At 44.5% G+C, this 14852-nt stretch overlaps 1 protein-coding gene across 2 annotated transcripts in view; it reads right to left on the reverse strand.

Annotated features, from left to right (window-relative positions):
• FOXJ2 (forkhead box J2) overlaps positions 1 to 14852 on the reverse strand; it is a 483885-nt gene that overhangs the window by 311019 nt on the left and 158014 nt on the right. For both annotated transcript variants that reach the window (XM_069650595.1, XM_069650594.1), the window contains exon 2: positions 7132 to 7459. In XM_069650595.1, the coding sequence (XP_069506696.1) occupies positions 7132 to 7452 (321 nt within the window). In that variant the 5' untranslated portion in view covers positions 7453 to 7459. The remainder of the gene's footprint in view (positions 1 to 7131; positions 7460 to 14852) is intronic.

Here is a 14852-nt window from a genome sequence, read left to right on the forward strand (position 1 = left end):
TTTCGATTCCCAGACACCTATTGGAGATGATTATTGACTTATATTCTGATACAAAGATCAAGGTCAGACTTAACTCAGCAGGGCGACTTTCTTCGGCAATATCAATTCCTAATGGCCTAAGACAAGGCTGCAAGCTAGCCGCCATACTATTCAACTTATATGTCTCCAAAGCTGCTCAAGCGATTTCGGGTAAGGGTTTAGTTCCACCGAAACTAGGAGAAACTGCAATTGAATGGATAGCATATGCCGACGATTTCTTATTGTTAGATCGCACAAAAATTGGTTTGCAAAAATTGATAAATGCATTTGTGGTATTCACTACTGGTCTACACCTAAAAATTAATGCAGCTAAACAATTATTATAAGAATGGGAAACCAAAGAAAAACCAATCTTCTCTAACATGGTTTTGTGAGGGAAAACGACTAAAAAGTCAAATTGCTCTGACATACTTAGGATACCAATTGACAGCTAATAGTGCGACTGCAATGATTAAAAGACAGCTAGAAGTGAAAGCGGAAATGATAAGGAGACAGATGTCGAAAATTGATGCCAAATATGGAAGATTCACGGCTTCACCCCTGAAACGTTTTTATACCATTTCTGGTATTCCGAAACTCACATATGGATTAGAATTTTATGAGTTTGAGGGTACAGATTTTATGAAAAAACTAGAAAGAGATATGTGGAAAGGTGTGTTTTTTATCCCTAAATGTGTTCCTATTCATGCATTAGATACGAATTTGGGCTGCAATCATTACAATCAATTATTGTATGGAGAAAAATGTTGTTGTGGAGGAAATGCTTGATAAATGACTCATCTCTGTACACGATTGCAGAAAAAGATCAAACTAATTCTTATTGCTCGAGTTTGAAAACAGTAATTGAAGACACTTTGTTGAATGCAGGTGTCACACTGGAGATGCTGATAAGCAATCCTCTAAAAGTGAAATCCTTACTCCAATGTAAGGACTGGCAAATGACTCTTGATACGGTTCAACAATCCAAAACGGTTAATCAGATACATTCATTTTGGAAATTTTACCCTGTTCTGGAGAATTATTTAGAGAAATATCCCTCACGGAATTTTAGAAATTCATTCATGAGGTTCCGTTTTGATACCTTGAAAACAAACTACATCTTAAAAAGATGGAATCTCCAAAATTGTGAATGGGGGTGGTGTAGACACTGTAAGATAGAAGGTATAGAAGAAACTTTGAAGCATATATTACTGCAATGTCCAGCTCTTCTAAAGCAAAGGATCCTATACTTTGAACAATTTGTAACACACTTGCATGCTGTCGACACTGAATTGTTATGGTATCAAATCAGGCATAATAGCTCGACTGTCTTAAAATGGAGAATAATGGCATTTCTGAAAAACTTTTTGTGATTTATCCTAAATGATCGTAATGAATTTTGTTTCGTCTTCTATCTTTTTAGATTTACAAGAAAAACTGTTTTCCACCTTTCCACAGAAACTATGAAATATAAGACTTTTTAACACTGTTTAGATTAAGCTTGAATGAATTGTTATCGATCTTGTCCATCTTAATCTCTGTTGTTTCTTGATCTACCTCTTTATACTGTTTTATTCGAATTGTTATTTTCTTTTACTATAATGTCCTTAATATGTTTGTACGATTTGTGATTGAAGATAATTGTATGAAATGTTTTGTTATCCTTTTCTGATGAACTATTTTGTAAAGGTTTAAACAAACCACAAACAAACAATAATAATAATAATAATAATAATAATAATAAATACTTTTTCTATTCTGTTGTACAGGAAGCTGAGAAGAGTTAAACTTTCTTACTGAATTGCAGAGCGGGTGAAAACCCCAGAGACATTTGCTGATGGTCAAAGGGAACCCTTACTGAAGGCGAACAACATTGTCTAATCCATACACAGTACAGTGGGGGTCAGAAATCAGACAAGAGCTTGTCGCTTGGGTGGAAGGACCTTGGAAAATCATTTGTGTTCATATTAGATGTTTTTTCTGTTAAGTCGTAGGGAAGTGGATCAGATTGGCTTAGGTTTCTAGACGTCAGACAAAATAGGTTTACGACATCCTGACATGCACCCTTTTGAAGTCCGTTCTCTCTCTTAGCATGGGGACTAGAAGTTTAATGTTAGTATAGGGTTTTTACACAAAATAAAACAAATCAATTTGCAAACCACAATGAGCTGTCAGTCTGCGGATTGTGACAACACATTCCAAATACAAGCTGTGACCTATGCAGACCTCAGAAAAAACCAAGTGACTTTTAAGCTCAGCCCACTAGGTCTATGAAAGCTAGACGTTTAACTGCCAAATACCAGCAACCCTTATTTTACAAAATGGGAAACTATACTTTTAGCTTCCTAAGGGCTACCTTACAGCCTTAATTTCAAGTCTTGCTGTGGAGTTCTGATGCTATCCCATAAACAATACAACACCTGTGCTGAGAAATGCTGTATTTTACCCAGTAATTATACATTAAACATACTAAGGGGCTTCGATACTACCCCCTTATGTATGGTAGCACTATTAAGGCAGTGACAGTAAAGCATCTCACTTCTGACCAATGTGCTTTATATCTGCACAAGGAGAGTTTAAAAGTGAGTTGAAACTCCCTGATCATTCACTCTTGTACCTCCATGCAAAGATCACAATCACATGCCAAGATGGCCCGCACAATTTTACAGAACTAGGTCACAAACAATGCCAGACCTGTTGGCTGCGCCAATGCGTGTTTTATAAGGTGGTATTACCTCCAAGAAGGAACACAAAGATTTACAGACAGCATTTACTGTAGCAGGAGCATTCTTCACAGAAAGATAAAGGGTTTGGAATTCCATGCTCCAGGGGCAGGAACTTCGCCTCCAAGTCAAATATAGGATGCAAGTGTTTGAGACAGGTAGAACTGGGAACATATCACCAGTGGCGTTACTGATGAACATTATGTGTGGCAGAGACTTCCTTACCAAATCAGTAAACTCTAAGCATGTCTTCCAACTCTTCTTGAACTCGGTGGAGTCTAAAAGGGCACCACCAGTATGGCTTATTACTGCATATGTCCCTGAAATGGATATAAAAGGATCCAATATCTCCCAGATGGAAAGTACTGCTTTAAGTTAATTTTGAAAGATTCAAATGACCACGAAATTCTCTGAAATGCATACACATTTTCTTTTAGGAAGCGTGAAAAATTGCTGTGACTTCACTCCACACTGCCATGTCACCAAAACCCAATATTTCAGAATATCTTTTCTGGAAAAAGAACTTTTTAAAACTGGAAGTAGGCGGGACAATACTCTTATGTGTGAATGTCCCTACTGAAGAAATCTAAATGCAGTCTGTGCTTCTAAATTGCAAATGCCAGAGACGGCCCCGGCCTTACAGATGGCTACTATTGAGTTGGACAGTTGTATTTCAAGTCGACTCCATTCCAGAATGCTCAGCCCATCCCAGATGCTAGTCCAGTTTGGGCACTCTTACCACAGTCCCATCAGGCAATTCTCATCCTAGTGCTAAAATAACCTGGGTCAACCGTAACTTGTGTGCCAGCTTGTACAACGAAGAGAGCCTAATGGACTTGTGCTGAGACGATCAAACATTACAACATGATGCTCAGCTGATGCATTTGTTCTAGTCATGTCAGTAGCAAGCAGAATCAGAGCCAGAAATTCGCATAAACTAAGGAAATAAAGCAACCAAAGAATTCATAATAAAACAGAGGAGTACTAGATTCCAGTCTATCTCCAAACACTTAATTTATCATAAAGCTGCCACTTTAGGTGTGTGCATTTACGGTATCGGTCTTGCAATTAATACATCTTTTTTTCAAATCGTATAATAGTCCAAATATCACTGATTAAAAGCTGGCAAATGTGGGACCAGTATAAATATTCAATGATAAACAGTGATAAACCCATTGTACAATTACATTCTTGAATGGTACAAAACCCTCCCAAACACAAACTGTACAAATAAAAAAAAACACCTGAAACCTTTATACCAGTTTGTGGTCCGGTGCTTACAATTTTGCGTTCTATAAAATCAGTTTCATGAGAATAATGACTTTGAAGACAAGAAGCAGCTGCATTACTCATTTGAAGACAAGAAGCAGCTGCATTACTCATTTACTCAATGTGAATGGCATATCCTTGAAGTTAAATATGTATTATTGTCAGTCCCAGGAGTAAGGGATAGTGGAGGCGCAGAGATACCGAGAAGGGCCTGAGAGAGAGAGAGAAACAAGAGAGAAGAGAGAAAGAAAGGCCACTCATCTACTTAATGTGGGAATGGAGAGATCCTTGCGAATCCTTCCAAGTCCCAAAACCAGAACCTGCATTAAAGTCTAAATTCCCCTGCTACATAAGCGACACACTTGTTTATACCTTTGCCAATATGTATGCGATTACCATAAAACTGGTCCTTGACCAAAATTAATGGTCATGTGTGCACCTGGGCGGTTAGGTGTTACAGACTTTAAATAGGGTTGTTAATGCAAGTCCATGAAGTCTGCAGTAGCTGTAATGCTAACCAATTTATTTACAAGATAATCATTCTTTCCCTAGGTTTTCTTAAGTCTAGTTGAACTGCTTGACCTAGATCAATTGTTTGCTCAGACACTTTTCTTCACGCCAAACCCACAGACGAACTATGCCACTCACACACAATAATTTAAAATTCCTCCTTACAAACAACAGAACTCTACAACTAACTTACAAACCACCAGCCCAGCCAATGCACTCTTTACCGTGGGCACACCAGGTTTCCATCAGGAAGAATGCATTGAGGCCCTTGACGCACAGACCCGCACATAGTAACACGTTACTTCAGAACTACACACAGCAAAGCTGTAAAGCTACCTTTCTGTTTCCCTCTCACTAACTAACCCCACCCAGCTCCATTTCATATCTGCCAGAGCTCCGGGAGACCATGTAAATGGCAATGTTGCACAAATCTCATTGAAATAATGTATTATCTGCCATTGAAGTATTAGGGAAACAGCATCTGAAAATGAAACAAATGGGGCACTCAGTCAATCTGGGAGGCATAGTTCACAAGACTTAAAATCACACAGGAGTAACTCAAGCAATTCCTTTTAAACATTCCCTATTCTGGAAGCTAATCCAAGCTATAGTGGCTTTTAATTCCCGAGCGAGGTTATAACTTCCATCTCCAGTTAAATGTTGTCATAACCAGAATGCAGTTCGGAAAGCAAAATACCAACTTCCGTAGACCATACCTCAAAATTAGTGGAGAGATTTTATCTTCATATACTTGACTAACTGCTGCGACCATCTTTGTGCTAGAGGATGGTATAAGCTAGTAAGGGTTTATTAAACCTTCATCGAAGGGAATAGTGCAGTGAGAAGGTAAACAGTCCTTGTAAATGGCAAATAATTAGGAGGGGATAACGGGCAATGCACCTCGAAAAAATAAAAGTGTCGAAATCGTCAGCCAGCACAAACGAGGACATCAGGGTCAGTGTAAGAGCCTTCAACCAGTAAACAAATTGGTCTCTAAATCCCATCTGTCGGTGCCTAGCTCACAGACATTCTTCAGAAAATGTGAAATACCTTATCCAAAAGGAGCTATCGCAGTCAATACTTTTTTTAAAGCAATAAGGCCATGCTGTAAACTCAGCAGTGCACTTGGCAGGAATTAATGTAAATTAATATGAACATTGAAGAGCATTGTGTATTGTATATTAGCCAAAGGTTTTTAAAACTTTGATTCTTAGAATGGCATGTCATGAGATAGACTTCAGTGTCCTCTATTGTCCTTGCCAGTAGTACGTTTTCATCATGTCCAATTTTACAGAAGCTGTAGCTTACCTGTCTGCCTCAAGTTATGTTTGGTTACTATGCTTTGCAGAATCACCACTGCAGTGGTTTCAAAGTGCTGTATCCTTGTCCAGGGCTTAATTTGACAAGGCCCGGGGTAGCCAGCTTTGACTTTTATCATTTGCAATTAAATCACATATCAGTTATACAGATATCAAAACAGGTTCTCAAATTTCATAAAAGGATGCAGGTTGAGCAAAATCATGTTACTGATACGCATCTTCTTTCGAATGTCAGGGTGTAGATTCAACGAAACAGAAAAAGCCCTGTCAGGAGAATCGCTTCTGTGTTGGTTTCAAATTGCTAAACTAAGCATTTTCATCCTATTAAATTCTCTGTGAATCAGTCGTTCTCCTTGTACCCAGCTTCGGCTCATGCCAATACGGACAATCATGCCACGTATGTTCTGCAAGAACCACTTATACTCGAATAACCCTTACTAATATATTGATGCTTTTATGTAACAATAGGCAAATAAAGGACTTGCCACGTCTGGGGTCTTCAGGGAACCACAGGTGCGGCCCACCAAAAGTTCAGGACGAGGCCTGCCCCTCTCACGCTAACCGGCAACCTATGCCTGTAACCCTTCTGTATCCACTCCAAGTGCTTAGACGTGTACCGTTTTCAGTGCATCCTTGCAACTTTATCCCTGTTATTTAACGTTATTCCTTCTTCCCCCTTGGCTTGCTGTACAGCACTCCATGCTTCAGGCTATATAAAAATAGGCCTGAAAGTAAGGATGCTGTTTATACCCAATAGAGAACCACATTATTAAAATGGTACGCCAACGGACCCATAACACTTTAACGATTCACAAGATGCAGGATAAAAATTGATTGTTGAAAACTTTAAAAATACCCAACACAATTACTAAAAAGTGCCTAAATGTGAAACATTAAACCCAAGCATTGCCAATCAAACGCCAACACGCCCATTAAGGAATTCAAATAAAGGCAGTAGAGTACAATTTTAAGTCCCGGAACACAGCCTTTCTGTAACCATAACAGTTCAAATCACATATGTCCAATAAATTCCAACATGGCTCTTAATAAAATCAAAAAACTAACCTATTCAATAAAGTTTGCCAACCAATCAACCCCTCCCCACGCCCAATGCCTGCCATGTAAACAAAATCACGTCTATTCAGTAATGTTCAAAATAACTACTCAATGGACCCCAGCAAGGACATTCAAAGATCTGGAAAATGATAACTTGCACAGTCATTGAAAAAACTCAAAAGCCAGACAACAATGCTCATGCCGGACCCGCACCGGGATCCACTTGGGTTCCTCACCTTCCAGCCCACACCAGCATTTTTGTAGTAGGGAAAGTTCTCACAGATCCAGCGGTAGATCTCACTCAGAGTCATCCTCTTTGCTGATGATGAATTAATGGCATAGGTGATAAGGTTGGCATAGCTGTAGGGCGGTTTCCCATCCCTGTGTGCCGCTGCCTCCTCCTTGTTTAGGATGGCATTGGGATCAGTGGGTGAGCCAGGGCCCTTGCGGGGTCCAGTGGGGGTCTGGGCAGCGTGGCTTTTTTCCATGGTTGCCCGCAGGGTGAGCTGGGGCAGCCAATCGATGGAAGTAAGGCTGCTCCCAAGGTCGGACGCCATCTTGGATCTGTTGAGGTAAAAAGGTAGAATGTAACAGTATATCTGGGATTTTGCTTCACATCATTAAAGCACCTCTGTAACAAAAGGGATGATACGCTAGGTTGGCAGAGCAGCATTTTCCTAAAGGTAAGACAGTACTAGCAGTCACAATGTAGAATCTTGTACTTTAATCTAAAAACACAGAAAAAGGCTATGAAAGCATGCAAGGCCAAAAACAAAAAAAACACAAGCATTAGCAATTAACAAGAGTTGTGCTTCTCCCTCGTAACAAAGAAACACACAAGGGGTGCTTCTCTCCTATCAGAGAAGCACCCACTAACAAGTGAAATGCTCATAAATGCCAGTACAGACACCAGCTGACAAGAGATCGCTTTTGCCGACCACAGAAACAAACAGGCAGCATGTGTTAGGTCTTTGCAAACTCAGAAAACTAAAATTGGCACCAGGAAACACTGTTTATTATTCACAGAAATGTACATGCACCATAAAAGATGTCCCTCACTAAACCAAGAAAGCAAGGGGTTTAGCATCAGTAGTTTAACATCACTACTGACGCACATGCAGCAACCCAGAGGGGCCTCCCAGTAAATGTATACGAGCAGACAGGCCACAATTTGCACGTGCCAGAAGACACTGGCAGGTGGGAATTTAGTCTTGGAAAGTAGGACATTTTGTGTGTGTGGAGAATCGGAACTCCTGGCAAGGGGCGAGTGGCTAAAGCACCTGCAACTAGCAATGTTTTGTTCAGGGACAAGATCGCTAGCAAGCTATGAGCGGCTCATTATAAACATCAAGAAAGGTGTTCTTTTGCCAACGGTAAAAATGCACACCGTGCAACAAGACTATTGTTCTCTGAAACATGTAGGCAATCTTGGTTTCGTTAGGGAAGGTATTCCTGTAAGGGTTTCCCTTAAAGGCTTACAATATGGGAAGACAAGCCCCAGATCAGCCTACCAGCCCCATGACTGGAGGCCAAGTGAAAGGTTCAGTGCGGCAAAGCCCTCCAGCTCTAGCCAGGCCTGAGCATGTAGGGTGAAGCCAGCACTGAACACCCAGGTAACCCAAACCCAAAATTGGACTGTACTGGGGAAGAGCTCAATAACAAACCCTGGGCATGGAAAGGCCTTAGAGGTGGTGTTGGTGGTGGTAGCTTGTGACCCTGCCAAGTAGGCTCTACTAGAAACATCAGTGTAGAACAGGGGTCTGCAGCCTGTGGATCTTCAGATGTTTTGGACTGAAATTCCCATTAAGCCTCACCATGGATTATAATGGCTAGCGTGGATGAGTTGTAGTGCTAATGGATTCACATGCTCATGAATATTCCCCAATCCTTGGTAAAAGAAAAAAACACTTCTAAACTGCATTTCTCCTCAAACAATCACTGTCCTCTTGGTCATACTGCCCCCATCCAATGACAGTCCTCTCCCCAAGCCCCACCTCTGGCAGCCATCTCCAGATTTGGTAGGCATGTAAAGTGGCAGTATGACCAAGAAGAGCCGCAGAGGGGCCGGAGGGAGGCTTCGCATGTGAATCCATGCCAGACCCATGCTGGAGAACAATAGTTACAGGTAAGTAACTTTAACTTTGTTATTCATGAGCATGTGAATACATGCCAGACCCCATGCTGGAGAAGGTTTCTCACCGTAGTCACTACCTTACTACTAGTCCATAGTCCCCTTTCCTACATACTTGTGGAACATTCCGTCCTTTGGGACGGGACCGAAGCACTTTTGTTAAAAAGCATCAAAAATTGAAAATGTTTGTCCTATTTTTACATGGGGCACTGCACCTGGCCGTAACCCCGTAACTCCTTGGCTCCGCCCCGCGCATCGGAGATTGAAGGCCCTGAATAGTATATGCTTCAGAAATGCAGGAGGCATTCCATCGGTAGATAGTAGCCTTTGAAGCAGGTTTCCCTTTCGGGTCTCCGAATGTGACAGAGTTGTGAGGAGCCCCTGAGTTCACTTGTTCTGTCGAGGTAAAACTTTAGGGCTCGCCTGACATCTAGGTTGTGTAAGACTCTCTCGGCCTAAGAGGCCGGATTCGGAAAAAAGGTAGGTAATGAAATAGATTAATTCAAATGAAAATCAGTAAACACTTTAGGCAGGAAAGAAGGATGAGTGCAGAGCACAACCTTAGCCTTATGGAAGATGAGGAACGGATGTTCCACAGACAGAGCTTGGAGCTCGCTTACTCGCCTTGCCGATGTCACTGCAATCAAAAATGCGACCTTCCAAAAAAGGTACTGGAGATCAGTAGTGGCCATGGGTTCAAATGGTTGATGGCATAAGGCGGTGAGGACCACATTCAAATCCCATTTGTGATGAGGATTGCGTACTGGTAGACCCGCAAAATGCCTTTTAATGACTGGATTCGTCAAAGAAAAACAGCTGTGAGTGGACTGGTAGGCAGCAATAGCCGACAAGTAAGTCCTGCAAGACAAGACATGGATGCCCAAAGCTGCAAGATGAGATATGAACGAAAGAACAGTCAATCGTAGCGTGCCTGGGGTCGAACTGCTTAGCTAAACACCAGTGGCAAAAACGGAACCACTTGCTCCTATATTGAGACCTCGTAGAAGGTTTCCTGGCCGCTTGGATAATGCGCATATTGTCCTCAGATAAGTTAAACTGCGCTAATGATCTGAATTCAGGCACCAGGCCGCCAAGCTGAACGATTGTGGGGAGGGGTGCCACATCTGATGATCGCACTGATGAAGCAGGTCAGGAATCCACGGCAATCTGATTGGAGGAAGAATCGACAGATGCAGAAGTTCTGAGAACCAGAATCTGGCTGGCCACCAGATTCCGGTTCTGGACCGCCACGTTGCATGGACCGCCACGTTGCAGCCATGCAGAGGTCAAGCAGGAGCACACCAGAAAGGAACGCCTTTGTTGCAGCGATCGCTCTGGTGGAGTGGGGTCTTAGACGGCCCAGCAGAGGCTGGTTCGGCAACCGATGACACTGCATGATGCAGCCGGAGTGCCATCTTGTGATAGAAGCCTTAGACAAGGCATTCCCACGATTCACAGGTTCAAAGTTCACAAAAAATTGAAAAGTCTTCTGAAAAGTCTTTGTGCGTGCCACATAGAACTTCAAGGCACGAGCAACGTCCAGCGAATACAAAGATCTCTCCGCGGGCGACAAAGTGCTTTGGAAGAAAACAGGCAACACCCAAGTCTCGTTGAGGTGGGATTCGAACTGAACCTTCGGCATGAAAGTGGGTTGTGTTCGCAGTACCACCATTGATTCGTAGAAAAAGAGATACAGTTGCTTGCAGGATAGGGTCTGGATCTCACCCACTCATCTGGCTGAGGTGATGGCCACAATGAATGCCGTCTTCCACGAGAGAAGAGTTTGAAAGGTGCCTCCGTGAGTCTGGGACCACTTGGGTTCCCACGCTGGGGCAGGCGCGTTTACCAGAGGGAAAGATTGAAAAAAAGCCCCTTGAGAATCTCCTCGAGTCTGTGGGACCACAGCGAGGACCGTCCCAGGGATCGGGTAAAGCCAGAGATGGCCGCCAGGTGTACCTTGATGGATGCGTGAGCGAGTCCAGCTTTTGCCAAGGAAAAAAAGTACGGAAGAATCTGTGGGGCTGTGACCCTCAGAGGGGCAATCTTCTGTGACCGGCACCACGTAGCAAAACACTTCGAATTAATCGCTATAGCACTTTAGAGAGTCAACAATGCCCTGGCTTCAGCAAGGACCTCCCTGCAGTCCACTGTGAGCTCATAACGTCCAAACTCTAAGGCTGCAGGAGCCATGCCTTCAGGTTCAGAGATCCTGGGTCGTGATGAAGGATTGCGCCTCTCTCCCTAGTGAGCAGATCCGAAGTACCAGCAACTTGACTGGAGGCGACACCAACAGGCTGAGCAGTTTCAGATACCAAATCGGCATCAGCCACGCCAAGACGACGAGTATCGTCTTGCACCGACATGGTCCGAGTGTGTTGATGACACGCAGCAGGCGAGGAAACTGGGGAAAGGTGTACAGAAACAGACCTTCACACAGGAAGGAGAACGTGTCCCCCATGCACCTCAGTTGGCGGAATCTACTGGCAAACTTGTGGCATTTTGAGTTTTCTGCTGTGGCAAAAAAGATCGATCAGAGGTTTGCTCCATTTGACGAACAGACGGTCCACCTCATCCTGACGAAGTTCCCACTCGTGGCAGGAGCGCAGCTCCTTGCTGATTGAGTCGGCAATGGTGTTCTTGACGCCTGCCAGGTGAAACGAGAGGAACATCCCCTGTCCAATGGCCCAATGTCACATGTCCTGAGCTTCCTTGGCTAGCACTGGGGATCGAGTGCCCCCTTGCTTCCTGATGTAGAACATGGTGGTAGTGTTGTCCGTGAAGATCCTCACCACCTTGCCTCCAAGAGAAAGTAGGAATGATTTACACTACCCGTACCACCAGGATGTTGATGTGCAGATACTTCTCCTCCGGAAGCCACAGGCTTCCTGCGTGTAGACGTCCAGCGTGAGCTCCCCAACCTTCCAGAGAGGCATCCGTGGTAACAGTCTCCTTGTATGGCGGGGTTGGAAATCCCATCCCCCAGGCGATGAGGGAGCATACCAAGCACGACTCTATTGCCAGCTGGAACTCCTCATTGAGGGGGATCTTGTCCGCTAAATTCCCCAGACACTTGTATCCAAAGTGCATCCAAGAATTCCTGGAGGGGTCGCATCTGCAACCTGCAGAATCAGGCTAGGTAGATGCAGGACGACATCATGCCTAGCAAAGACTTGATGGCTCGAACCGTGGCCGTCTTTGCCGACAACAGCTGCTGTACCTTCCCTTAAACGGCTGATAGCCTCTCCTCTGATGGGGATGCCGGACAAGCTACAGTGTGGAGTCTGGCGCTGAGGAACAGTGCGTTCTGCGATGACGTTAAGCAGACTTTGGATAGTTCACCGAGAACCCCCGGTCCATCAGTAGCCGGACGGTCTCTTTCGTGTGCTCGTCGGCCAGTTCCCAGGAGCGGGCTGCTATCAGCCATTCGTCCAAGTGCGGGTATACGTGCACGCCCTGCAGACGCAGGCGGGCCGCCACTGGGGCCAGGCATTTTGTGAACACCCTTGGCCCAACTTTAAGCCGAAAGGTAGGGCCTTGAACTGGTAGTGTTGGCTTTGTACCACGAGCCACAGGAACTTAAGAGGTTTCCTGTGGATGGGGACATGGTAGTACGCAACCAGTAGGTCCAACATCGTCAACAAATCCCCCTCCTCCAGTTGGCCAAGTACGTGTTGCAATGTGACCATCCTGAATTCTTGGGATTTCAACTACTTGTTTAGATGGTGCAGGTCCAGGTTAGGTCTCAAACTCCCCCCCCCCCTATCTTGATTATGACCAGAAAGTATCTGGAATAGACTCCGGAGCCATTCGGGAACAGGCTCTATCCCCTTTTCGGTAACATGGCTCGCACTTCTTCCAGGAGCTGAGGTATGTGCTGCTCCTGACGGGGAACTGGTGAAATACAATGGCAACTAAGTTGGAACTCCAAGTTGTGTCCCTGGGCGAGAGTGTCGTCAGCTGGCCTCCCACCGGGGTGCACGAGTGGGGGCCCAACTTCTTGGCCGGTACAGGCTCGCTTGGGTGCCGGCACCCTGCACTGTGGGCAACGGCGGTGCTGACCTCCGCTAACGCAGGCCTGGGAGCGACCCCTGTAGACTTCCTGCATCGAGGATCGAGGCGGTTGCCTGTATAACGTGGAGTGTCCCTTGGATGATCTAATCAACTTTCCCCTGGAGACAACGAGCAATGCTGCTGTAGAGTGCCAATCTGTCGGAAGCCTGTGTCAACGATGTCCACTGCAATGGCATGGTCCGACACCACCTCTCTTTCCTGAAAGAGGGCGAAGCCTCCATTTTCTTGTCGTTGGGGAGGAATTCCAGACTAGGTCCCAACTTGTAGTAAAGCTCTTGGTCGTATCGGGACAAGATAGCCACCTTGATCGTGGATGCCGCAGTGTAGATGACTCTTCCCCATGGCGTCCATCTTTTTCCCCTCGTTGTCCAGGGGGACTAATGATGCTGGGTTGGCCAAACGTTTTCTTGCGGCGGCTGACACTACTGAGTCCAGCGACGGTTGTGAATTCAAGCACTTGGGTGCCGAGTCTGGCACACTATTTCTTCTACAACCCGTCTCATTTGGTTAGAGCCATGCATGGGTTTTTCATGAGGGTTAGGCCTTCCTCCCAAATGTCGTCCAAAAAGGAAACTGCCATGATCACAAATAGAACTGTTTACAGAAAAATGTAAAAAATAGCTCGGAGAGCAACAAGAGGGCTTCCAACACTGAAGTGTGCAGTACAAATATTAAGATGGCTGCCAGAGGCAGGGCTTAGGGAGAGGACCATCATTGGATGAGAGCAATATGCCCCAGAGGACATTTATTGGTTTTAAGGAGAAATACAGTTTCAAAGTGAAAGTGAAACTGTTTTTTTTCTTTTACGGAGGATTCCCAGCCTGACAACATGGAATATTCATGAGCATGTGGATCCATGCCAGACCCCATGCTGGAGAAGCAAGCTTTCCCCAAACCCTATGGGGGAGAGGAGTAGAAGGACTGGTGGGCTCAGTTATTTTAAGAAACTTTGGGCCCAGGGTCAACACAGCCACCAAGGAGTGGCTCTTTGGGTGGTTTCTAAAATCTCTGGCTCTGAGGCAGAACTTGGTGATTAAACCCAGTGACATGTTTATGGCCCGTTTGAAGATGTAAAGTGGGATAGGTTACACCTGATTGGTAACAACTGTCAGGTGGTGTAGTAGGCAATTGTAATACCATTAGCAAGCCGGAGAACACTTTGAAAAGGAATCAGTGAGATACACTCCTTCCCCTGCAATGAGGGGCTGTGAGCCCGGTCAGCCATTAGGTCAAGAGAAGCAGTTGCCATCTATCAGAATTCAATACACATACCATGGATCATAACGTGTACTTGCAACAAGCGAGTGATAATACACTTGGAAAATAAGAAATGGTGTGCTTCGTGCATGCAGAGAACTGAGGATGGGTGTGTGACTGTACACTTCGCTAGATTATTGAAACTGACATTTTTTCTCCTGCACAGTTTGAGTTATGTGAGCAATCAAAGAAGCTGCTTATTTTCCAGTTCTCAGATCAGACTCTTCCACGAGGTTAGGCCCAAAACCTAGTACCTGATTAACTTTGATCATCAATTAAAAGAGCAAAATTACCCTTCCCAAAGTCCCAGCGGATAAGGCAGTTCACAAATACCTCTTCCATCAACCTTTGCCGTTATATCTGGTAGCTGGATGCTGTATTTGTCTGCTGCCAGCAATTGGCTCAACTAAACGACCTATTGACTCTGCAAGCCACTGTGCTCTCACAAAGCCCTGTCCTCTAGGAACTTGGAAGTCTCAGAGTGGATAGGTGGGTCCT

This window comes from Ambystoma mexicanum, chromosome 3p (assembly GCF_040938575.1).
Source record: "Ambystoma mexicanum isolate Mex_15411 chromosome 3p, UKY_AmexF1_1, whole genome shotgun sequence".
NCBI classification, from domain to species: domain Eukaryota; kingdom Metazoa; phylum Chordata; class Amphibia; order Caudata; family Ambystomatidae; genus Ambystoma; species Ambystoma mexicanum.